This window comes from Megalobrama amblycephala, linkage group LG2, assembly GCF_018812025.1.
Source record: "Megalobrama amblycephala isolate DHTTF-2021 linkage group LG2, ASM1881202v1, whole genome shotgun sequence".
NCBI lineage: Eukaryota > Metazoa > Chordata > Actinopteri > Cypriniformes > Xenocyprididae > Megalobrama > Megalobrama amblycephala.
This window is the reverse complement of record NC_063045.1, coordinates 62,340,720-62,368,345: the sequence shown is the minus strand read 5'-3', so window position 1 is coordinate 62,368,345 and position 27,626 is coordinate 62,340,720. Positions and strand designations below refer to the sequence as shown.

Here is a 27,626-nt window from a genome sequence, read left to right as displayed (position 1 = left end):
AAAAACAGCACCAAACATCTGTGGGGTTTGAAGCAGGTTAAACGAGGTCTATTAAATCTGACTGAAGCCCTTTAGAGCTTCATTTTGGGGTTAATTATCATTTATCATCATTAAATAATACTAAAATTTGTGATCATTTTTTAATCGTACACCATCATTCACATGTTTGGAGTCAGTTACTTTTTTTCACCCAAAAGAAATTGATACTTTTATTCATCAAGGACACATTAAATTGATCAAAAGTAACAATATAATGTTACAAAAGATTCTATTTCAAATAAACGCTGTTCTTTTGAACTTTTTATTCATCAAAGAATCCTGAAAATAAATATACAAAAATATTAAGCAGCAAATTACTGTTATTTTAGTTTTATATTTTTAGTTTTCATGTTAATTTTTTAGTAATTTCTTTATGTTCTTTTGTCATTTTATTAGTTTTTTTTTTTTTTTTAAACATTGCTATTTCGGATTAATTTGGGGTCAAGCACCAAAGCACCTATTATATCCATTGGCGTTCTTCTTCTGTTCTGGGAGTCTACGGCAGCCCACAGAACCGCTTGCGGGAAAGTTATAAAGTTTGGCACACTGATAGAGGACAGACCCAACATTAACTGCAGCAAATCTGGTGTCTCTAGATCGAACTCTCTAGCGCCACCACTTGTCCAATGTTTCACTCATATTTACACTAATAACCTTTGAACCGTAACACCGTGTCTACACCGGACACGAGACCACAGAACCCATTATAATGAGTGATACTGACAACAAATTCCTGACGGATTCCCCGTTATATTATTCCTGACGCAGTCCAAGTGCGACGGTCGGTTTGTCGTGAGGCGTGATGCGATGCATCAACGGTCGCGTAACATTCTTTTTTCTTCTGATTCTTTTCGATTGCACCCTATGATGTCATTTTCCGTCTTTTCCCGCCAAATTTTCCCTCCAAAAAAAATACTTTTTCGAACTCCTCCTAGACGGTTGCTTCAATTTTTTTCCATTTATTCATTTGGCATTCTTAAGTTATAAGCAAAAATAGCCAATTTTGCTATCTCCGGACCAGTTCATGAAAATCAGATCATCTTTAGACTATCAAAAGCATTTTGATAAACACAACCGTTCTCGAATAACGCGCAAACAAATTCGAAGAAGAGCATGCCGAATTGGACGTGAGGCTGCATCTCCGCAACGCTTTAGCGTATTCAGACCAAACTTGGTACGTCATCACAAGCATGACTTGAGGCTACATGCTGGGTTTCGGCACAGCGCCACCTACTGGTCCGGAGATAGCAAAATTGGCTATTTTTGCTTATAACTTCAGAATGGTTTGGGCAAAAATGATAAAACTGGTCTTGTTAGATTCAGTCGAATGATATCCAGTTTTACCATATCGTCCATTTTGGGTGTCGGCCATTTTGCATTTTGTAGCAAAATGCTGCATTTTTTGAACACATTAGCGTATCATTTTGAAACTCTGTATGGGTCATCAGCACGATGCCCTGAAGAAGCCTGAGAAGTTGAGAGACAGCGCCATCTAGTGGTGAAATCAAATATTCATTTATTTTCATCTTGGCGAGTCCAGCAATATCTAACATGCTTGATTTCGCCTTATGGTTTGTGCAATGTTGCGATTTAGCACTGAAACAACGTTCGTGAATATCTTCGAAACCGTTATAGTCCAATCCAGATGAAACCACCGTAGGAAATTCAGAAACATAGGTCGTTGGCTGTATGTGACAGTCTAAATGCCAAAATTTTGATAGTAAGTGGCAAAAAAATGCAATCAAAGTCATTTTTTACGTACTCATACATATACACGTCCAAAAACGAAATGAGATATTTTCACCACATTCGACACACTTATTTATGGGCATATTAAAAAAAAGTGGTGGGATTGCGCCTGTTGGTGGCGCTCTAACTGAACAAAATATTAAATTGCCACTAACTACAATAAAATATATGAAATAAAATGCTATATTTCATTGATGAGTTTGGGTTTGGCCCCTTAACGGCTGCTTGCAGCTATATATATTTATTTTTTCTGTTTTTATTAATTTTCAGTTAATAATTTTAGTGCCTCAACATTTATTGTCAAGGCAGCATTTAGTTTGTTTTTCCAACTAATATTGATATTTAATTTTTTTTCAGTCTTATTTCAATGAACAGAAATGTTTTAATAATTTTAGTATTAACGATGATAACCCCGTTAATAATAATAAGAACCACTGATAATAATCATAAATGTTTCTTGAGCATCAAATCATCATATCAGAATGATTTCTGAAGGATCATGTGACACTGAAGACTGGAGTAATGATGCTAAAAATTCAGCTTTGATCACAGGAATAAATTACACTTTACTATATATTCACATAGAAAACAGCTGATTTACATCGTAAAAATATTTCACTATTTTTACTGTATTTTTCCAGAGACTCTCAGGACTTCTGAACGGTAGTGTATGATAGGAAACACACTGCAGAAGCAGGATGAGTGAAAGAGGCCTCAGAAAAGCTCATCTGAACCTCACAGCGACTGACTTCATGAACACAGAAAAGCATCCAATGCCCCTAAATCCAACAACAACACAGTAAGGATTAACGCCACCCTTTAAATCTCAGCCGGTCCTATCTCAACACAGGCAGATGTTGGTCGAGAAGCTGCGGGCCGGCGTCGTAACCTCGTCCCAGCATGCACTCCTTGATGCAGGGCGGATGGATCTCGCTGATGAGGCTCTCCAGAGACTGCAGGCTGCTGCTGAGGAGCGACGCCTGGCACTGGCTCTTCCCGGGCGGCCACGGCGGAGGCCGGAGGTGCGGGTGCCCCGTGGGCAGCTCTTGAGGGTTGTAGCAGTCGCTGTCCGGTGTGGCCAGAACGCTGTTCCAAGCCGGAGCGAAGAACGGGGACGCCATGACCTTGTCCAGCGGGCGAGATCTGTAGCAGGCCTCGGGCGAGCGGCCGTAGACGTGCAGTAGACCGCGGTGCTGCCAGTAATCCGAACCCGAACCGGCCACGTCCGCGCTTTGAGTGGGCAAAACGGCTCCCGAGTAGGCGAGGCCGTTCTGAGCGACCGCGAACCCGGATTCGGCGCAGGACGCGGCTGTGAAGGAAGGGCTGGACTGGATGTTGGACGGACGGCTCATCTGTTGGAGAACGGCGTGAGATCCCAAACTATACGGCTTCTGCCGGTGTCTGTGGCTTGGCAGAGCGTAAGGAGCCACCGCCATCTGGATCGGAGACAGTTTGGTCCGTTTGCCGTCTGAGCTCTTCAACACGCGGGCGGGAGTCTTGACGATCGCCAACAAACCCTGGTAGCCGCTGGCGTACGGGTGCGAGCAGGCGCCGAACCGGGTGTCCAGGCCGTTGACGGTCCTGCTGATCTGTTTGTGCTGCGGGACCCTGATGTTGGAGGGGAAGATCTTGATTGACAGCGGGCTGTCGGCCGTCCTCTGGGCGTAGGCGTCCAGCTCCACTGCGGACGGGTAACGCTGGGAGTTCGGCTCACCTGCGGACAGACAGAGATGCATTAGGGCACTATGAAATACTTTTTATTTTTTCCCCCCAATTACATTTGACTTTGATGTTTTTTATTTTGGATTCTGTTTTTTTCCCCCCATTTTAATGTTTTTGGACTCCATTTTAATGGTTAAATTAAATTTTAATAATCAAAAAGCATGTCTAATTAATTACAATCATGAAACTTATACAATTTTAAAAAATTTTACAAAAATGACTTTTTTTTTAGGGCCCTATGAAGTACTTTTTTTTTTTTCCCGTTCAAATTTCATTTTTTACATTAAAAAATTTTCTGGATTCTGTTTTTTTCCCCATCTTTTTTTTTTTGGACTTGATTTTAATGGCTAATTTAAATTTTAGTAATCAAAACACATCTAATTAATTGAAAACATGAAACGTTTTCAATTTAACAACAATTTATTAAAATTTTAACAAAAATGTTTTTTTTTTGTGTGCGTTTAAATTTTTCTGGATTTAGTTTTTTGTTTTCATTAAAATTTTAATAGTTAAATTAAATGTTAGTAATCACAAAGCATGTCTAATTAATTAAAATCATGAAACTTGTACAATTTATCAAAAATTTTACAAAAATAACTTTTTTTTAGGGCCCAATGAAATCTGTTTTTTTTTCTCCTCAAAATCCATTTTATTTTTTTCCCAAATTCCGTTTTTTTTTTTTGACTCCATTTTAATGGTTAAATTAAATTTTAGTAATCAAAAAATGTCTAATTAATTGAAAACATGAACAATTTTCAATTTAACAACAATTTATTAAAAGTTTAACAAAAACTACATTTTTTAGGGCCCTATGAAATATGTTTTGTCAATTTTATTTCTTCCAAATTCCATTTTTTTGTGTGCGTTTTAATTTTTCTGGATTTAGTTTTTTGTTTTCATTAAAATTTTTTGACTCCATTTTAATAGTTAAATTAAATGTTAGTAATCACAAAGCATGTCTAATTAATTAAAATCATGAAACCTGTACAATTTATCAAAAAATTAACAAAAATGACATTTTTAGGGCCCAATGAAATCCCTTTTTTCCCCTCAAAATCCATTTTATTTTTTTCCCAAATTCAGTTTTTTTTTTTTTTGACTCCATTTTAATGGTTAATATAAATTTTAGTAATCAAAAAATTTCTAATTAATTGAAAACATGAAAAACTTTTAATAAATTGTTGTTAAATTGAAAATTTAACAAAAACTACATTTTTAGGGCCCTATGAAATAAGTTTCTTCCATTTTATTTTTTTCCAAATTCTGTTTTTTTTTTCCTGTTTTAAATTTTTCTGGATTTCATTTTTTTGTTTTTGTTTAAATTTTTTGACTCCATTTTAATGGTTAAATTAAATTTTAGTAATCAAAAAGCATGTCTAATTAATTGAAAACATGAAACTTATACAATTTAACAAATTTATTTATCATTTTTAGGGCCTTATGAAATGTTTTATTTTTTCCCAAATTCCATTTTTTGTTGTAATAAAAAAAGCATGTCTAAATAATTAAATTCATAAAAACAACAACATTATTATTATTATTTTTTTTTTTACTTTTATTGCTATGAAATGTTTTGTTTTAGTTTTTTCAGAAATTCTGTGTTTTGTATTTTAATTTTTTCTGGCAATCAAATAAAGGCATAAAATATTAATTAATTTATCTTCAAATCATATGAAATTAAACAAACATTTTTTGTCAAACAAAGTGCTGCACAGCAGAGCTTTACTGTTCAAATTAAAACATGGAAGAAAAATTGTGATTATTCCTTAAAAAATAAAGTTTTAATAATCATTTATTATTATTATTAGTGTTAGTATTATTATTACATTGAGATGTAGCTAAATTCTACTATACAACAGTAATATATCCGTCACAATTTCTTCAAGTTAAACTGAACCTTTATTTTGACGGGTTGCAGTGAAGACCTTTGAGTTTCTGTGTTTATGATATGATGATAGTTTTTCTCAAATGAAATGGTAACATGATTCTGGAGATAAAGTTCATGCGTTCATGTCCTCATATAGCGAGGATGAAAACGCCGCAAGCGTCACGTGTGCTTCAGGAATGAAACCGCGCGCCTGAGTTTTTGTGGTTTAATATTCAGACACTAGTCTATATCACGATCTGATTCAAGTGTACTGACCTGCTTTTTGTTTATTCATTAAAAAAAATAATAATCCGTGACATTCCACGTTATACAGTAAAATCTCTTTTTATGACTATATATTCCGTGATTCTGTCCACGTTTTCTGCATCGTGGAAATCATACGGCCCTACAGCACGAATCATTCTTCTCAGCGTTCGCTGGCATTTCTCAAATCAAACACCCTCTAAACTCGCACTTATGCAAAACTCTCAGAAGAAAAACAATGATGTTTCCAATTTGGGATGGTGCTGTCCGACAGAGCGCCGGAGGTGCGTCGAGTGATGAATACAGGATGAGTAAAAATGATCAGACATCACACAAGAAAAATCGTCCAATAAAAAGAAGGATATTGGAGCGTCCGTGTCGTTCTCCTTCATCCTCAGACATCTGCATCTCTCTAAAAACTCATTTTGTGGAGGGAGACACCTCGGGCAATGTTTGATCAGTGCGTTATGAAATTAATTTGGTCTTTCTTCAGGACAAAATTGGATTACCCTGGGAAATCAAGAGAAAAAAAAAGAGAGATGAGGAGGGGGATGGAGAAGGAGCTAATTCTGTTTCAGTGGCTTGAGTGGAATTCATTTCATGGCGTTTGGCTGTGCAATCCACTCAATCCGCTCGGATACGGCTGGGACGCTGCGACTAGTTGCAAAAATTAACGTGAGAAAGCTGCAATAAAGTGGAAGCACAGATTTATATACAGTACGTCGTGAATGTGTTTGTTAACGCGCAGCTCGAGCGCATCTGAGATGTCTACAAACGCTGAGGCTTTCAAATGAAAACGGGACCTTCAGCCGGCAGTGTTCGGGAAAGTGAGATTGGATTTAAACACATTATTCAAGCAATTTCACGGCTGTTTAGCTCCACACAACACATGGAAGGTGCTCCAGTAAATCTGCTGGCAGAAAATATGGCCGGAATGACACCTTTATGGAATTTCTGACATGAGAAGAAAAGTGCTGAAATTAAGGCAGATTACACCACCGTCAATCAAACCCACTCGCCGGCGGACAATCGAAGGATCTCTGCGGAAGAAAGAGAGAAACACAAACACAATCCATTCCCATCGGCCATTTTGAGCGTCTCCTCCGTCACGCGATGCCGAGCTCATGTCGTTCCCGTTCGGGATTGATTCGGGACTTCATTTCGTTCCAGGCCCACAATGAGCCTCCAACTGTGAAAATGATTCAATCTACAAGATCCATCTCATAAAGGAAATAAATTGAGCGCTTAAAATGAAGGGAAGAACAGAGGTGGAGAGGGTCACTAACACAACGAAGAGCCAGAAACAAAAAAATAATCAATCAAAACAATATGGTGGAATGCAATACATATGAAATTTAAGGCAAAAGTGACGTGCGTTAAAAGTGTTTGAGTTTAATGCTCTCAGAGTGGACAGCCATTCATCGGTTAGTATTGATCAATGAGCATTACAGACCCATGAAATGACTTCCTGTGCTGATGTAGTGACTATCAAAACAGAAAGTTCATTCTCAGAAAACATGCAAAACAGCTTGTCATTGGGGCAGTACCATCAATGGGACATCTTTACTGTATTTACCCCTGAAGTCGTACCTTAAAAGTATATTTAACTCCTCTACGGTACGAATTAGAGCTGCGTGATTCTGAACTGACAACTGAACAAAATAACATGTAATTTACTAGAGATTCTGACGAAATGTCCATTTAAAATGTTTAGTTCATTTCAATGAATTGTTTTTTAAAAATCTGGTTAAGTGAATGATTCAATGACTCAAAGACTTGTTTCATTACTGGATGAATCAGCGTTTTTGAACAAATCTCTTGAATGAATGATTCAGTGACTCACTAAAAAAGACTTCACTTGTTTCATTACTAGATGAATCCGTGAATCATTCATTTGAGAGATTTGTTTAAAAACACTGATTTATCCAGTAATGAAACAAGTGAAGTGTTTATGAGTGACTCATTGAATCAGTCATTCAAGAGATTTGTTCAAAATCAGACTTCACTTGTTTCATTACTGGAAGAATCAGTATTTTTGAACAAATCCATTGAATGAATGTTTCATTATTGGATGAATCAGCGTTTTTGAATGAATATCTTGAGTGAATGATTCAATCAGTCACTCATAAACACTGTATTTGTTTCATTACTGGATGAATCAGCATTTTTGAACAAATCTCTTGAATGAATGATTCAATGACTCACTCATAAACACTCCACTTGTTCATTACTGGATGAATCAGTGTTTTTTAACAAATCTCGTGAATGAATGATTCAATGACTCACTCATAAACACTCCACTTGTTCATTACTGGATGAATCAGTGTTTTTTAACAAATCTCTTGAATGAATGATTCAATGACTCACTCATAAACACTCCACTTGTTCATTACTGGATGAATCAGTGTTTTTTAACAAATCTCGTGAATGAATGTTTCAGTGACTCACTCAAAAAGACTTCACTGTTTCATTACTAGATGAATCAGTGAATCATTCATTTGAGAGATTTGTTTAAAAACACTGATTTATCCAGTAATGAAACAAGTGAAGTGTTTATGAGTGACTCATTGAATCAGTCATTCAAGAGATTTGTTCAAAATCAGACTTCACTTGTTTCATTACTGGAAGAATCAGTATTTTTGCGCGAATATCTTGAGTGAATGATTCAATGACTCACTCATAAACACTGCATTTGTTTAATTGCTGGATGAATCAGCATTTTTGAACAAATCTCTTTAATGAATGATTCAATGACTCACTCATGTTTTTTAACAAATCTCTTGAATGAATGATTCAACGACTCCCTCATAAAAGACTTCCCTTGTTTCATTACTGGATGAATCAGCGTTTCTGAACGAATCTCTTGAATGAATGATTCAATGACTCACTCATGTTTTTTAACAAATCCATTGAATGAATGATTCAATAACTCACTCATAAACACTGTATTTGTTTCATTACTGGAAGAATCAGCATTTTTGAACAAATCTCTTGAATGAATGATTCAGTGACTCACTCAAAAAGACTTCACTTGTTTCATTACTAGATGAATCCGTGAATCATTCATTTGAGAGATTTGTTTAAAAACACTGATTTATCCAGTAATGAAACAAGTGAAGTTTTTATGAGTGACTCATTGAATCAGTCATTCAAGAGATGCGTTCAAAAACGCTGATTCATCCAATTATGAAAAAAGGAAAGTCTTTGAGTAAGTCACTGAATCATTCATTCGAGAGATTTGTTCAAAAACAATGACTCACTCATAAAGACTTCACTTGCTTCATTACTGGAAGAATCAGCCTTTCTGAATGAATCCCTTGAATGAATGATTCAACAACTCACTCATAAACACTTCACTTGTTTCATTAGTGAATGAATCCGCATTTTTGAACAAATCCATTGAATGAATGATTCAACGACTCAGTCATAAACACTTCACTTGTTTCATTACTGGATGAATCAGCGTTTCTGAGTGAATATCTTGAGTGAATGATTCAATGAGTCACTCATAAACACTGCATTTGTTTAACTGCTGGATGAATCAGCATTTTTGAACAAATCTCTAATGAATGATTCAATGACTCACTCATGTTTTTGAACAAATCTCTTGAATGAATGATTCAACGACTCACTCATAAATACTTCCCTTGTTTCATTACTGGATGAATCAGTGTTTTTGAGCGAATATCTTGAGTGAATGATTCAATGACTCACTCATAAACACTCCACTGGTTTCATTATTGGATGAATCAGTGTTTTTGAGCGAATCTCTTGAGTGAATGATTCAACGACTCAGTCATAAACACTTCACTTGTTTCATTATTGGATGAATCAGCGTTTCTGAGTGAATATCTTGAATGAATGATTCAATGAGTCACTCATAAACACTGCATTTGTTTAATTGCTGGATGAATCAGCATTTTTGAACAAATCTCTAATGAATGATTCAATGACTCACTCATGTTTTTTAACAAATCTCTTGAATGAATGATTCAACGACTCACTCATAAATACTTCCCTTGTTTCATTACTGGATGAATCAGTGTTTTTGAGCGAATATCTTGAGTGAATGATTCAATGACTCACTCATAAACACTCCACTGGTTTCATTATTGGATGAATCAGTGTTTTTGAGCGAATCTCTTGAGTGAATGATTCAACGACTCAGTCATAAACACTTCACTTGTTTCATTATTGGATGAATCAGCGTTTCTGAGTGAATATCTTGAGTGAATGATTCAATGAGTCACTCATAAACACTGCATTTGTTTAATTGCTGGATGAATCAGCATTTTTGAACAAATCTCTTGAATGAATGATTCAACAACTCCCTCATAAAAGACTTTCCTTGTTTCATTACTGGATGAATCAGCGTTTCTGAACGAATCTCTTGAATGAATGATTCAATGACTCACTCATGTTTTTTAACAAATCTCTTGAATGAATGATTCAACGACTCACTCATAAATACTTCCCTTGTTTCATTACTGGATGAATCAGTGTTTTTGAGCGAATATCTTGAGTGAATGATTCAATGACTCACTCATAAACACTCCACTGGTTTCATTATTGGATGAATCAGCGTTTCTGAGTGAATATCTTGAATGAATGATTCAATGAGTCACTCATAAACACTGCATTTGTTTAATTGCTGGATGAATCAGCATTTTTGAACAAATCTCTTGAATGAATGATTCAACGACTCACTCATAAATACTTCCCTTGTTTCATTACTGGATGAATCAGTGTTTTTGAGCGAATATCTTGAGTGAATGATTCAATGACTCACTCATAAACACTCCACTGGTTTCATTATTGGATGAATCAGCGTTTCTGAACGAATCTCTTGAATGAATGATTCAACGACTCAGTCATAAACACTTCACTTGTTTCATTATTGGATGAATCAGCGTTTCTGAGTGAATATCTTGAGTGAATGATTCAATGAGTCACTCATAAACACTGCATTTGTTTAATTGCTGGATGAATCAGCATTTTTGAACAAATCTCTTGAATGAATGATTCAACAACATACATTTTTTTAACAGTCACTTGTCGCCACCTTCTGGTGTAATGATGTAATTGATACAAACATTATTTGAAGCAACAAGTTACTTTCGAAAGGTGATTCACTCTATTTTGATCACTTCTGTAGACATCAGTGTTTATATCTGAACTATAAACTTTTATCCCAGTACATCTGAGATAATTTGAATATTTGTAACATGGAAATAAGCGGCAGAACACAGATTTGAATGTTCTGGTGTGATTTTGTCAAAGGTTTAATAGACACTGAATCAGAGCGTTTCCTCATTAAAGTGAAAGTAAGGCTGTTTGGCTCATTTGGAGCATTTGTTTCAGAACTTAAGCATGTTTTCTCCTTTAGTCCAGTTCGTTTAGGCATATATGAACATGGCAATCGTTCTCAGATCTGCTTTTGGAGCGGTTTGAAATGTTTCCCTGTGCAAGTGAACCAAAACAAGAAGAATTTAACAACAAAGTCCCTGTTTCAGAAGAAAGCAAACAAGCTACAGCTCTGAATTTGCCCTAAAATACTCAAAGCTTTAGTTGGTTATGAACAGAGGTAATTAGCATGCTGACCTTCAATAATTATCCACCGACCCTTCAGCTATAAATACACAGCAATCAAGAAGCACAATTAAGTAAGCGTCCATCTGACGTTCCTCAGCTGAAGTAGCTTGAGAACGGACACGTTTAGTCGTTCAACCAGTGGCTCCCATTACATGAGAAGTCTCAATTAACACGCAGCTAATTAACTGCACATGCGATCTGATACGGACTGAACTTAAAGTAGGACAAACCGATAATATTCATGAAGAAAAAAGGGCTGTTTTGACAGACGGACTCGTTCGTTGCTTCACGCGAGGGAAGAACTGTGAGGAAGGAGACTAACAGATGGTGGAGATGTTTCAGCGTGACCTCTGGACGCTCTTCATCTCCTCACAAACACACAATGCTTTCAGTCGCCGTAAGCCGTCTAATCTGCTCCCCGCGGTCACAGCTATCAGAGAGCAGATCTCAGCGTCTGTTAATCAGTGATTAACGGAGGGACAAACGCCCGCGGCTCCGTGACATTCGATGCACAAACCTTCCACATTTACTCAGAAAACGCACCTCTGAAACACTGGAACTACAGTCTCCATCCAAAACGAGAGTTACATAAAGCGTCCTGCGACAGGCCAGAAAATTTTAATAAACGCTTTAACTAAGAGAAAACATAGTTCAGCTAAAAATGGGATTTCTGTGATTTCTCATATACACACTTTCTGTGTCTTGGAATATATTTCATGCATTTTCATCAAGATCAAGTGTTCAGAGCGAGGAAATAATGACAGATCTATTCATGTATCCCATTAAAGCTGCACAACAGACAAACCTCATCATCTTAGTCTCTTCAGACATCTCTCGCATTATTATACATTAATACAAAGCCACATGAATCTCAGAGATGCAGATGTGAATCTCCTCTGATCCATTCATCTGGTCCGTCTCTTTCTCTCGTTCTTTCAGTCTCTCCAGGAACTGAACACCCTTCAGGGTTGGAGCTCATTTATCAGGCCCTGAAGAGCAGATCCCGTCACTTCACGTGTGACCGTGAGCCGTGAGGGAAACACTAAAGCCTCCAGCGAGGAACATTGCACTTTCACTGCTTTACATTCACATTCATGAGTTTGACAGACACTTACATTGCATTTGATCAGCTCAAGCACTGTCTGCTGCTGCTAGAGCTGTGATTTTTTTAGATCTTTCTTTTTTTGGAACAGAAGAGAAGATATTATACAGAAAATTTGGGAACAAAGAACACTGGAGCCTATTGAGTTTTACTGTTTGGACAATTAACTTTTTTCAGAATATCTTCTTTTGTGTTAAACAGAAAAAAGCAAGTCTTACAGGTTTGGAATGACATGAGTGTGAGTAAATAATGACAATGAGTGATCCAACACAACAACAAAATGACTAATAAATGCATGCAAAAATGCATAAATGCATATATAAACAGATGCATAAATAAATGTATAAATAAAATAAATAAATTCATAAATAAATCCATAAATAATTGCATAAATAAATGCTTGCATAAATAAATGCATAAATAAATGCTTGCATAAATAAATTAATACATGTATAAATAAATGCATACATAAATAAAATCAATAAATGCTTGCATAAATAAATTAATGCCTGTATAAATAAATGCATTAATAAATAAATAAATAAATAAATGCATGCACACATAAATAAATGCATTAATAAATAAATAAAACCAAAAATAAATAAATGCATACATAAATGAATAAATGCATAAATAAATAAAATCAATAAATAAATGCATACATAAATAAATGCCGAAACAAATAAAGGCATGCATAAATAAATGAATAAATACATGCATAAATAAACTAATAGTTATGTAGTTAGTAATCTACAGCATGTCATTTAACACAAATTATTCCCTTTTATATTTCAGACATCTGAGGCTCAAACAGAGAAGCTGAAATAGTAAAACTGCATTGCATATCCATTATAAACGTAGAAACAAAGCCGATCTTATTATGATTTAATCGTTCATACACTCCTGTATTTAAATCAATCCCATTTTGAACCAAAAGTTCAGACACAGTGTTCTCTGACTATTAATGTAAAATACTGGATATGAATATTTAAATTAATATCTGCAAACCTTTGAGTTCAACGAGCGATTCAGTGAGGAAATGAGTCATTTGAGTGATTCAAACTAATAGAGAGAGTGATTCTTCTCGACTTTTTCATAAAAAACCTTAAAATGATCCTGATTTACTGGCATGGACGGATACGACAGCTGTACTCCGGGCGAACGGTCTGTAGAATCTCTGATCAAAGTCCCTTCAGATGAGCTGAAACTACACACACACACACACACACTGAAGTGCTCCAGGTGAAGATAAGATATTGCTGAGGCAGACATATGGATGAGCATGATGGGAGCATTTTGACACGCGCCTGCAGGACGACGAACCTCACGAGATCAAACGAGAGGCAGAGGAAGGTTCAGACCGTATCGAACGAAGCGCCTCCAGCGGCGCCGCAGGCTTCACACGGCCCTTCTGTTCCAGCGTTTAGCAGACAAATGCTCCTCTCGCTCCAAATTAATATTTCATACAACACAATGATGTCTGAGCTCAAGCAGAAGAAATGCTCACACTTCTGCATCATGCATCACTACAAATCATCATGAGAACAAACTCCAGGATCATCACAGCTTGAACTGTCATTCAGCAGAGTTTTAATGTAAAACACTGTTCAGCAGTTCAACAGAGCGACGAAAGCACATGTACGACATAAATAACGCAATATTAAAGTCAGAGACGAGTCTAACGAACCCTCAGATGTGTGCGGACAGTAACGATCATTCCACCACAGATCCAGGTCAAAATCTACATCAGATTAGTATCGAGTTAAGTCGATAATAAATGCTTAAAAATGAATAAACAAAAAATAATGCTTAGATGCTTAAAATGCATAAATAAATAAATCAATCAATAAATGCTTAATTAAATAAATAAAATGCTTAAAAAATAAATAAATAATTATTAAATGCATAAATCAATAATTAAATAATTAAATACATAAATGAATAAATGCTTTATGCATAATGTTTAAATTAATTAATTAATAAATACATAAATCAATAAATGCTTGAATATATAACACCTAAAAAATAAATAAATAAATAAATAAACGCATAAATATATAAATTGCTTCAATTTCTCATTTGTAAGTCACTTTGGATAAAAGCGTCAAATAAACAAACAAATAAAAAAATAAAATAAATTATGGAGGGCCAAATTACTCATGTAAATCATTAAATAAATGTTGAAATATTTAAATTAATTATTAAATATATAATTAAATTAATAAAATATTAAAAATCACCAAAAAAAAAAAAAAATTATAAATATCTCTTTTATATCATTTTAGTATTTATTTGCATTAATTTTTAGCATTATTTTTGGGACTTCTTTTTCATTTTAGCACAAGCTGGTGTCATTTCATTTTCAGGGTTATGGCGTAGTTAACACTAGTTTATTCACTTTATACGCTTTAGATGTGTAAAACATCCACGTATCATGTCATTATTGGGTTCTTTATTAATGACATCATTGCATGATTACGTAAACAAACTGGTGAATCGATTCATTGAAACGAAGTGTCCAAAAGAATCAGTTCACAGAAAAGAATCGGACTGTGCATCAAACAAGCAGTCCAAAAAATTAATGATAAAATTTAAATAAAAAGGTACATTTATTAATTTGTTTGGTGATTTAATAATTAATTGAATAATTTTTATATTTTATTAAAAATTTAATCATGTATTTAAATATTTCAACATTTATTTAATGATTTAATTGAGTAATTTGGCCCTCCATCACTTCCAAGTTTCTTTGGATAAAATCATCTAATAAGTGAAGCATAAAACGGTGAAACAATGAAATTTAGATTATAAACTCAAAGCAGACTTTATTGATTTTATCTTTCATACGCTCCTGTATTAAATGACATCTAAAAATCAATTTTGAAGCAAAAGAGCCGATCCAACTGTGTTCTCTGACTATTAATGTAAAATCCTGGATATGAATATTTGAATTAATATCTACAGGTCTGGATCTGTCCTGCGTCACGCTCGCGGATTCAATTAAAGTCGCGCGACGGAGGCGTTTGATAAGAGACGTTCTGAAGGACTGAACGCCGTCGGCCGCTGGTTAGCCCGAGTTCGTCTAGTCCTGGAGTTTACAGACGGACAGAGAGTTTGAGAAGAGCCGAATGAAAGCGTATCCTCCTCTCTCTCGCTCTGAGTCGCTCTATCAGGTTACGCCATGAAAATCAAAGGTTAACAGTGAAAATTCAATTTACAGCTCTTCTTTCTTCCACCTCCAATAAAGCTTTTTAATCTCACTCACTTTCTGTTTCTGCCCTTTTATGCATTTGGTTTTCTTTCAAGTTTATTTCCTTTTTACTCATTTCTTTTATCTTACACTAGTTTTGCTCCATCTCTCTCTTCCTCGTGGTCTATCAGCCCAAAAGACGTCACTGACACTGACTGCTAGTGGACATGTAGTTGAGAAGTTAATTACAGTTAGCAGAATGTCTAAAGTGGACTATCAAAATAAAGTGATACCTGATAAAATGCTGGATAGCAACAGTTGCTAAGGAACGACTGGTCAGTTTAAGTATGGAAGCACATTTCTGCCACATAACAATAAAAATCATGCTTTGGTAAATCATAATTATGACATAAAAAGTCAAATTTAAAAATTTGTGTCAAAATTTCAACTTTTTAATGTCATAATTTTCAACGTCGTAATTTCGACTTCAGCGTTGACTTTTTAACATCGCAATTTAGATTTTTTTCGATGTCGTAATTTAGATTACTTTTCAACAAAATTGACAATTTAATGTTGTAATTTCGACTTTTCAACATTGTTATTTCAACTTCTCAAAGTCGTAATTTCAACATTTTAATGACACAATTTTGACGTTTTAATGTCGCAAAAAGTCCCAATTTAGATTTTTTCAACATTGTAATTTTGACTTTTTAACGTCACAATTTTGATGACTTAACGTTGTAATTTCGAATTTTCAACATTATTTCAACTTCTCAAAGTCGTAATTTCAACGTTTTAATGTCGCAATTTTGACGTTTTAATGTCGCAAAAACGTCCAAATTTAGATTTTTTTCAACAACGTAATTTCGACTTTTTAATGTCGCAATTTTTTTGTTTTTGATGTTTTTACAATTTTGATATTCTAACATTGCAATTTTGACTTTTTTCAATGTCGTTTTGATTTTTCTCAACAACGTAATTTCAACTTTTTAATGTCAACTTTTTAATGTTGCAATTTTTACTTTTCTCAACGTCACAATTTTGACTGTTTAAACATCAACATTTTGACAGTTTAACAGCATAATTTCGACTTTTCAACATCGTAATTTCGAGTTTTTTTACATTGTAATTTCGCCTTCACGTCATAATTTTGCCATTTTAACATTGCAATTTTGATTTTTTTCGATGTCGTAATTTAGATTTTTTTCAACAAAATTGACAATTTAATGTTGTAATTTCGACTTTTCAACATTGTTATTTCAACTTCTCAAAGTCGTAATTTCAATGTTTTAATGTCGCAAAAACGTCGCAATTTAGATTTTTTCCAACAATGTAATTTCGACTTTTTAATGTCAACATTTTAACAGTTTAACAGCATAATTTTGACTTTTCAACATCGTAATTTCGAGTTTTTTTACATCGTAATTTCAACTTCAAGTCATAATTTTGCCATTTTAATGTCGCAATTTTTAAGTTTTTGATGTTTTTACAATTTTGTTATTTTAACTTTGCAATTTTGACTTTTTTCAATGTCGCTTTGATTTTTCTCAACGTTGTAATTTTGACTTTTCAATGTCGTAATTTCAATTTATCAACGTCGTAATTTCAACTTTTCAACGTCAAATTATCAACGTCATAATTTCGACTTTTCAACGTCAACTTTTCAATGTCGTAATTTCAACTTTTCAATGTCAATTTCAACTTATCAACGTCGTAATTTCTACTTTTCAACGTCACAATTTAGACTTTTCAACGTCGTAATTTCTACTTTTCAACGTCATAATTTCGACTTTTCAACGTCACAATTTAGACTTTTCAACGTCGTAATTTCTACTTTTCAACGTCATAATTTCGACTTTTCAACGTCAACTTTTCAATGTCGTAATTTCGACTTTTCAACGTCAACTTTTCAATGTCAATTTCAACTTAACAACGTCGTAATTTCAACTTATCAACGTCATAATTTCGACTTTTCAACATCATAATTTCGACTTTTCAACGTTGTAATTTCAACTTTTCAACGTCGTAATTTCAACTTTTCAACGTCGTAATTACAACTTTTTAATATCATAATTATGACTTGCAAAAGCATGATTTTTCTTCTTCTGTGGCACCAATGTTCTTCAGCACAAGACTTAACCCTGCCAGACTTACTCTTGTGATTGAGCGGCACGTCCAGGATCTGTGCGGCACACGTCAGCTGTTGTTGGTGGTGTCGGGCCGGTTGGTTCTGTCTCTGCAGACATGCCAGCATGGTGCCGTTTGAGCTCTACAGGTCAGAGATCTGCAACAAGAAACAAACCAGTTTAAATGAGTCGATTAGACACTACGCACACGTGGAGATGTTTCTGAACCAGCAAATAGAAGCTGCTACATGAGATTCAGGTAGTGCTCATAACTGCATCGTCTGCTTCTGGAAGCCTCTGATTAATCTGCTTATTGGTCTCATTTCCAGAGGGCAGCACACGGAGTGAGTTCAGAAGAGATCTGTATGAACACGATCACCTACAGCAGCAGAGATGAAAGGAACCGCCTGGAGAAACATCAGCAGACCTTCATCCTCACGTCACAGGAAGCCTTTCTTCAAAACCAGCGACCCGACGGCTAAAAGCAATGCTTTCACAAGGCCTCCATTATGGCACATTTGTCAAGAGAAGATTCACGTTTGTGTGGAGAGAAAAAAAAAAAATCAGGTTCTCTTGGGAGAAGCCGATGTAGTTTTATCAACAAGCGTAAAAGCACCGTCCATTACACTGCTGCTGCTCAGGGCTACAGACGCATTAAAGACACAAGAACTCTAGATTCAAAGGAGAAACTGAATAAGAGAGACGACTTATAAGAGATGGCAACCACTTTGAGCCTGGAGTACATTCAGCGTTCGTTCATCCGTCTACATGCTGCAGAAAACACTTCAGAACAGGGTTAAAGATCATTTACTCACTCTAAAACTGCAGTAGGGCTGCAACAACTATTCAATAAAATCAATAATAATCAAGAATGAAAATCATCGACAACGATTCTCATTTTCGATTAGTTGGGTCTGCCCATCGTGCACAGAAAACTTCCGCCAGTTGCGTCAAATTACAGCACTGAATAACACATTTCTATGATCAAAATGCATCTAAAAATAGTAAAGGAAACAGATTGAGCAGCTGCAGGAAAGGTACGTGATCGAAGCTGATCAAGACATGAGAATTCTTTATTTTAAGCTTCAAGCTAAAGCATTAGCGCAATGGCTTGCCCTGTCAGGCGCTTTGACAGATGCATGTGCGTCCTCAGCGCAAAACATTCATTCTACGGCTATATCCTTATCTGTAAATGTTACAAATTCACGCGAGCATTACCATTTTTAGCAAGTTTTTGATAGAATCCTAAAATGTTTGTGTTGTCTCTTTATTATGACAGGTAGTCTAATAAATGTATTGTATGTATTGTATTGTAAAAACACTGTATGTTTTCATAGCATTCAACTGGCACATTTGTTTGAAGTACATTGGGCAGGATATGCAAAAGTGTGTATTTTTGTCAATAAAATAAAAATAAATAAAATTAGAATTTTTATCCGATTAATCAAAAAAATAAATCGGCCAACTAATAGATTATCAAAATAATTGTTAGTTGCAGCCCTAAACTGCAGGACATCAGAATCAAGAATCTTTGAAACTCCTGAGTTATAAAGTCAGAATTAAAGTCAGAATTATGAGATATAGTCAGAATTAAAGTCAGAATTGCAAGTTTTAAAGTCAGAATTAAAGTAAGAATTGCGAATCATAAAGTCAGAATTGCAAGTTATAAAGTCAGAATTAAAGTAAGAATTGTGAGTTATAGTCAGAATTAAAGTCAGAATTGCGAATCATAAAGTCAGAATTGCAAGTTATAAAGTCAGAATTAAAGTCAGAATTGCAAGTTATAAAGTCAGAATTCCGAGTCATAAAGTCAGAATTGCAAGTTATAAAGTCAGAATTAAAGTCAGAATTGCGAGTTATAAAGTCAGAATTAAAGTCAGAATTATGAGATATAAAGTCAGAATTGCGAGTTATAAAGTCAGAATTAAAGTCAGAATTGCAAGATATAAAGTCAGAATTAAAGTCAGAATTATGAGATATAGTCAGAATTAAAGTCAGAATTATGAAATATAAAGTCAGAATTGCGAGTTATAAAGTCAGAATTAAAGTCAGAATTGCAAGATATAAAGTCAGAATTAAAGTCAGAATTATGAGATATAGTCAGAATTAAAGTCAGAATTATGAAATATAAAGTCAGAATTGCGAGTTATAAAGTCAGAATTAAAGTCAGAATTATGAGATATAGTCAGAATTAAAGTCAGAATTATGAGATATAGTCAGAATTAAAGTCAGAATTGCGAGTTATAAAGTCAAAATTAAAGTCAGAATTATGAAATATAAAGTCAGAATTGCGAGTTATAAAGTCAGAATTAAAGTCAGAATTGCAAGATATAAAGTCAGAATTGCGAGTTATAAAGTCAAAATTAAAGTCAGAATTATGAAATATAAAGTCAGAATTGCGAGTTATAAAGTCAAAATTAAAGTCAGAATTGCAAGATATAAAGTCAGAATTAAAGTCAGAATTATGAGATATAGTCAGAATTAAAGTCAGAATTATGAAATATAAAGTCAGAATTGCGAGTTATAAAGTCAGAATTAAAGTCAGAATTGCAAGATATAAAGTCAGAATTAAAGTCAGAATTATGAGATATAGTCAGAATTAAAGTCAGAATTATGAAATATAAAGTCAGAATTGCGAGTTATAAAGTCAGAATTAAAGTCAGAATTATGAAATATAAAGTCAGAATTGCGAGTTATAAAGTCAGAATTAAAGTCAGAATTATGAAATATAAAGTCAGAATTGCGAGTTATAAAGTCAGAATTAAAGTCAGAATTGCGAAATATAAAGTCAGAATTAAGAGATATAAACTCACAATTGCATGTTATAATGTCCAATTTTGAGGGACTTTTTTTTTTTTCACAATTCTGACTTTATAACTCGCAATTGTGAGAGAAAGTCGCAATTACCTTATTTATTTATTTATTTATTTATTTAGTGGTGGAAACAAGCTTCCATAATCTTCTAAAATCAACTGAAGAAAAAAAAAAAATTAAATCTTAAAACTTAAATCTTCTTAAAATCTTGAACCACATAGAAAACAGATATTTTGAATTGTAATAATATTTTACTATTTTTACTGTATTTTTGAGTGCTAGTGTACACGACGAGTAAATGACGACAGGTGAAGCAGTGCTGGTTGTTATAAACGTACTGAAAGTCGAAGCGTCTGCAGAACCGCAGCGGATCTTGTTGTCTTTGAGCCGTCGGAGGGACGTCAAACTTTGACTGGCAAGGACGGTAAATCCTTGGCTCTTTACTGTGACATCGGCACCAACGATAAGCATATTATCAGGCACAATGAGGCCCGGCGCGGAGATACCGCTCCCGCACACCGACGCCGATCCAGGATTTCTGATAAGGCCGCGTCGGCAGACAAACTGTCCCTCTATTCTACCATTTTTCCTCTCTTTAACTCGTCTCAGGCCGGAGGGCAGAAACACAATCCGTTTAATTGTACGCGCCGCCATCAGAACAGATCCGAGAAGTGCCTGGCGTTTAAAGAGATGAAGTCACATGACAAACGGGCAACGGGGCTTTATTGGGACCCTTTACATCTTAATTTTCAACAATTCTTGAACTCAGGTTGAAGGTTTGGAGAGTGAATCTGGTTTGGAGGATTTGTACAGATAGGGAGAGAGAAACAGACCGCCTCTCTGTGGAAACGGGATCCTATCAGAATAATGAGAAGATAACGGGGCCGTTTCCCCAGCTGGGGCCGCCGGAGAGAGAGAGAGAGAGAGAGTTTGACACGCAACATCGGCGGATTCATCCGTAAAGCTCCTCATGCATTTTTAATGGAATCTATTACTCCAGGATTAGCCGATAAGAGACGGTCCTGTTTAAATTTTCTAATGCTTAGCATAATTGGTATCAGAGCGCAGCAAAGAAGACAAAGATGTTTCTTTTGAGCCGAGCTGCTAAATAACCTCTGAAACCGTTCAAGCACGTCTCACCAAAGCCAGGAAACATGCGCTCATTTACATCCCAACATTTACAAAAGGGATTCGTGGCCCTCTTTACATGAAAATGTTGCCTGTGAAGCTCTGATGGATTATAGAGCGACTGAACCTTTATCTATCAGTCTCATAATTAGTGCTCTATATGAGTATGCTGATATATGCATGATAGAAATATATATAACTGATATATGCATGCTATAATTATCATTGGCATAACAGTGGAAACTAATTGCAAGATCTTATAATATTACCAAGTGGCAGCATGTATATTGAAAACAGCAGAGGGCCTAACACCGAGCCTTGAGGCACTCCTTCATTTACTGACATTATCTTAGATTTTTCCCCGTTTAATTAGACAAAATGATAATGCTCTGGATCTAAACCACTTTAATGCCCGTCTCTGAATCCCAGTGTAATTTAGCCGTCGATCTAAGAGTATTTTATGATCTATAGTGTCGAACGCGACACTAAAATCAAGTAAAGTACTGAGTTTCTGTACTATGATGAGTTTTTCAGATATTGAGTCTTGTTTCCTGAAAAAAATTTGTGCAGTTTGTGCATAAACAAGAAAAAATATCTGCAAATGAGGTCAGAAAAATAACCTTTTTGTGACTCCAATGGCAGATATTTGTTCTTCTTTTAAGCACAAACTCGCTTCATTTTGATGCATTTTTCAGAAAACAAGACTTAATATCATATGTTTATATATGCATTTTTTCTCTCTTGTAAAAAGATATATTAAAAAAAGTGGAATATTGTCATTCTTTTTCACTTCTCAATTTGAAAAATTTGACCCACAAAAGTTGCATGTAGAAACTGTAACTAGCAACATTTAATCTTTCAAAGTGTTTTTCCGCCGCTCCTCCTCCATCCTCACCCCGGAGGCTCGCGGGACGATTCATTATGCTGTTAAGGGTCACCGAATCCTTCAAGTCATTAAAAATGTTAATAAAACAGGGAGCGCATGAAAAGATCGGCCAAAAGCTTCCTGCAGGGTATTCACACGCGGCAGAGCTTCATAATGACGCCTCGGCGCAGGAGGCCACAGAGGAACTGAAGTGTTCCGGGAGAAAATGGACTTTCCTCTGTGAGCGCTAATCCGAAATGACCTCCACCTGCGGCCCATCGACACCCGAGAGAACTGCTGCGCTGAGATCGACCTGCTCATTTCTTTGGTTCAAGATAGTAATCACTTAAACAGGACTTTTTATGCTTTTCCCCATCTTTCTTCAGTGTGTAATGTTGCTGTTTCAGCATGAAAAAGCTCTGCAAAGTTCCAGTTATTCTCTATATCAGTGTTTCTGAACTCCTCATTTAAATAAATCATGCTCAGAATAAAGGGGCGGGGCCTGGTTGAGTTAGTTGAAATTGGCGGTTATGGTAAGGGGCGGGACATTTCCCAAACACCAATCACAACACACTGCTCCAGTCGACCAATCAGAGAACATTGTGCTTTTCAGAAGGAGGGGCTTCATAGAGACAGGAACTAAACAGAGCGTTACTGACAGACTGGGAAGAGAGGAGCTGCAACAATGGAGAATATGAGGAGAATAATCAACATTCAATCTAGTAGAGCCCAAAAACAACATCAATACTTTGAGTCCCTCCCTCTTCACCTCTAATACCCTCTCCTTAAACTCAAACCCCCGTCCCCTTTGACCCAGTATCTTTATCCTTTAAAAATAAAACGACCAATTAGGCAGATTTCAGAGGACGGCAGCCAGCCTATAATTACATGCGACATCCTCAGCGGATAAAAGGTGATTACCGTGGATGCGGAGAGAAAATTGCTAAGCAACCATAAGATTGACATCATCTCTGTAAGTGGATCCGGGCGATCGACCGACCAATCGCTCCCGAACTAAAGTCACACAGACCAGAACTGAAGCAGCTGGCAGAAAGATACGGGTGTTTTTATTTTCTTGGGAGAAACTAAATCAGCTGATAACCAAATCTGCTTGATCGATAATCACACACACGCACTAATAATCAAAAGTTTGGAATAATTATGATTTTTGTTGTATTTTCTTGTTTAGAAATCACAACAAACGGCTGGTAGGGACTACAACGAGCTTCTTCCCGAGTTTGTGACATCACAAACCCTAAATTTGCATAAACCCCGCCCCCGAGAACAGGCAACAAAGGGGGCGGGGCCATGTTGGGCTGCTTTAGAGAAGAGGAAGAGTTGTTGTAGTAGAGTGTTGTTGTCATGCCGTCATTTTACGCCGGACTGCTTCACAAACGAGGGTCAATTCAACACAAAAGATGAACATGACGGCACATGCTAGTGGATGAGTTGAATCAACTCCACAGCAACTACATCAGTTTATCCACTAACCATTCAGAAACGTCTAAAAGTTGTAACTTCTTCCTGAGTCTCTCCATCAGTGTCGACTCCGGTTTGAACAATGTAAGGCTGAACACTTTCGTCATTTTGGCTGCGTGAGATTCTCCAGCTTTGTTGTTGTTGAGCTGTTAAAGCTCCGCCCTCTTCTGGAAAGGGGGCGGGAGCAGCAGCTCATTTGCATTTAAAGGGACACACACAAAAACGGCGTGTTTTTGCTCACACCCAAATAGGGGCAAATTTGACAAGCTATAATAAATGATCTGTGGGGGATTTTGAGCTGAAACTTCACTAGAGACTTCTACATGCTGAAATTGCTCACTCAAATTTAGACACTTTTAAATACATTTTATATAGGCCTAATGTCATCTTCAAACTTAAATGTTTATCATCCATTGCAAAAACTGTTTTGGACACTTCTGTTAATCAGTCAGCCCAGCAGATAACCTCAAACTGACCAGATATCAGCGGATTAATCAGCCTGACAGACACATCCGTCTAAAGCAAGCCTGGAGGGAGTAAATAAATAAGTGCCTAATCAATCACAGAGCAAACCCAGACAGACTTCATGACCCTTCGGCACATCAGAAGTCTTCAGAAATGACCAGTGTGTGTGTGTGTGTGTGTGTGTGTGCCATTTCGACCACATAAGAAGAAATATATCATGCTTTAGTAAATAATAATTATGACATAGAAACTTTTTACCTCAATTTTGACTATATAATCTCATAATTATAAAAATTATAAGAATCTATTAGACTTTTTATGTTATTCCAATGATTTAGTATGTCATAATTAAAGGGTTAGTTCACCCAAAAATGAAAATAATGTCATTAATTACTCTCCCTCATGTCGTTCCACACCTGTAAGACCTTCGTTCATCTTCAGAACACAAATTAAGATATTTTTGATGAAATCCGATGGCTCAGTGAGGCCTGAGCAATGATATTTCCTCTCTCAAAAAAACAAAACGACTTATATAGTGATGGCCGATTTCAAAACACTGCTTCAGGAAGCTTCGGAACGTTATGAATCTTTTGTGTCGAATCAGTGGTTCGGAGCGCCAAAGTCACGTGATTTCAGCAGTTTGACACACGATCCGAATCAAGATTCAACACAAAAGATTCATAACGCTCTGAAGCTGAAAATAATGTAATTTATTACTCACCCTCATGTCGTTCCACACCTGTAAGACCTTCGTTCATCTTCAGAACACAAATTGAGATATTTTTGACGAAATCCGATGGCTCAGCAATGACATTTCCTCTCTCAAGATCCATTAATGTACTAAAAACACATTTAAATCAGTTCATGTGAGTACAGTGGTTCAATATTAATATTATAAAGCCACGAGATTATTTTTGTGTGCCAAAAAAACAAAATAACGACTTATTTAGTGATGGCCGATTTCAAAACACTGCTTTAGGAAGCTTCAGAGCGTTATGAATCTTTTGTGTTGAATCTTGATTCGGATCGTGTGTCAAACTGCTGAAATCACGTGACTTTGGCGCTCCGAATCATGATTCGACACAAAAGATTCATAACGCTCCGAAGCTTCCTGAAGCAGTGTTTTGAAATCGGCCATCACTAAATAAGTCGTTATTTTGTTTTTTTGGCACACAAAAATATTCTCGTGGCTTTATAATATTAATATTGAACCACTGTACTCACATGAACTGATTTAAATGTGTTTTTAGTACATTAATGGATCTTGAGAGAGGAAATGTCATTGCTGAGCCATCGGATTTCGTCAAAAATATCTCAATTTGTGTTCTGAAGATGAACGAAGGTCTTACAGGTGTGGAACGACATGAGGGTGAGTAATAAATTACATTATTTTCATTTTTGGGTGAACTAACCCTTTAAGCATAATTTTTGTCTTATGTGGCTTCCATGACCTCCTGCTCCTCTGAAAGGCCAATAACACACACACACACACACACACACTCAGGTCATCAGAAAGCTGTAGGATGTGCTGAAACTCAACACTGTCCATCACAACATCATATTTACCATGAACTGCTTTAAAACCATCTGATCCCAGCAAGATCCATGCGATATTCCAGCATGTGTGTGATGAGATCCAGCAGCTCCTGAAGTTCATGTTATGATGGAGATGCACCTGCTTCAGCGACACAATCCATCCGAGAGCCGACAAACACAAACCATCGGTCGAAAATCAACTCCAACTGATAGTCGATCGCGGTTATTAACCAGAAACTGAATTACAGAAAAAGTTTCCTCGTTTATAAAGTCAGTTTGTGTGTAATAACGGACGAGGCGCGAGCTGGAGGTCTCCTCAGCGTCCCTCATCTTCTGATCTCACACAGCAGCGACGCGACGCGTTATCATTCCGCTGACGGGACCTCGACCAATCAGAATACAGACGCTGCGTGTTCGGGCCAATCAGTGGTGACAGGGGGCGGGACGGAGAATGACGCGTTCTGTCCAGCAGACAGTAAAATCTTAAAGGGGCCGCGGCGTCATGTGCGTTTATTATTACTTCTGTGTGTGTGTGTGTGTGTGTGTGTGTGTGTGTGTGTGTGTGTGTGTGTGTGTGTGTGTGTGACTACACTGAATTCACTGAGAAATTATTAGATCTTTTTTTAATTAAATGTCTCAGTAAAATATTCTGCACTGAATCATAATGCAGATTTACAGTGAGCTCAGAATTAATATTATGGGATCATTTGAAATTCATATCCAAGACTAATTATGAAGAGTGAAACAGTCTTTCTGTTCAGTATGTTTCATCCATCTGAAAATTTATTTTATTTTCCATGCCTCTTTTTCCTTCGTTTGATGTCTGATTGGAAAATAATGAAGAGCGGCTTTGATGCAATTACTGAAGCGAATTCAAATCTCAAAAGCAGTCATTCATATGCATATGTTTCTGTTTTAGAAGAAATTTGCATTTTTAAATATATTATATTATATTTAAATATTGAATATTGAATGATTTTTTGAGACTCACTAATAATGTTATGCAAATATATATATAAATGTTTGCATCATTATTTGTGAGTCTAACATTTTTGGTAAAAAATGCTATTAACATTCTAGCAAAATGCTAAAACACATTTGTAATGTGATAAAACATGCTAGTGACATGGTAAAACATTAACAGCATGTTAATTCGTGTTAGCATTGAGCTAAAACATGCTAGTAACATGTTAATTCATGTTAGCAAAGTATATGATAATAATGCTAACAATATGTTAACAACATGCTAACACCATGTTAATCATGCTAGTAAACGTGCTAAAACATGCTAGGAGTATGTTAATTAATGGTAACAACATGGTAGCAACATGTTAAAACATGCAAAATAATGCTAGAAAAATGCTAGCAAAGCATGCTAATTCATGTTAACAATGTGTTAAAGCATGTTAGCAAAGTGCTAACAACATGATAAAACATGTTAGAAACATGTTAACAACATGCTAATCATGATAACAACATGTTAAAACATGCTAGCAATGTGTTAAATCATGTTAACAACATGCTAATTCATGTTAATAACATGTTAAAATTGTTATCAACATGTTATTTCATGTTACCAACAAATGCTAACAATATGTTAACAACATGCTAACACCACGTTAATCATGCTAGCAAACATGCTAAAACATTCTAGGAGTATGTTAATTAATGGTAACAACATGTTTTAG

At 35.7% G+C, this 27,626-nt stretch overlaps 1 protein-coding gene across 1 annotated transcript; it reads right to left on the bottom strand.

The window, feature by feature from the left end:
- Positions 1-2,324: 2,324 nt before the first annotated feature.
- LOC125262562 (protein FAM222A) lies at positions 2,325-26,312 on the bottom strand. The gene is made up of 3 exons (XM_048181386.1): positions 25,969-26,312; positions 17,680-17,809; positions 2,325-3,502 (listed from the first exon to the last, which is right to left on the bottom strand). The coding sequence occupies exons 2-3, from the start codon at positions 17,777-17,779 to the stop codon at positions 2,625-2,627; spliced, it is 978 nt and encodes a 325-aa protein (XP_048037343.1). The 5' UTR covers positions 17,780-17,809; positions 25,969-26,312; the 3' UTR covers positions 2,325-2,624.
- Between the last annotated feature and the right edge of the window lie 1,314 nt (positions 26,313-27,626).

Coding starts and splice junctions, on each gene's coding strand:
- LOC125262562 (XM_048181386.1), bottom strand. CDS start 17,779: ATGCTGGCATGTCTGCAGAGACAGAACCAACCGGCCCGACACCACCAA. Junction 3,503..17,679: donor CGTGCCGCTCAATCACAAGA/GTAAGTCTGGCA, acceptor GTCTGTCCGCAG/GTGAGCCGAACTCCCAGCGT.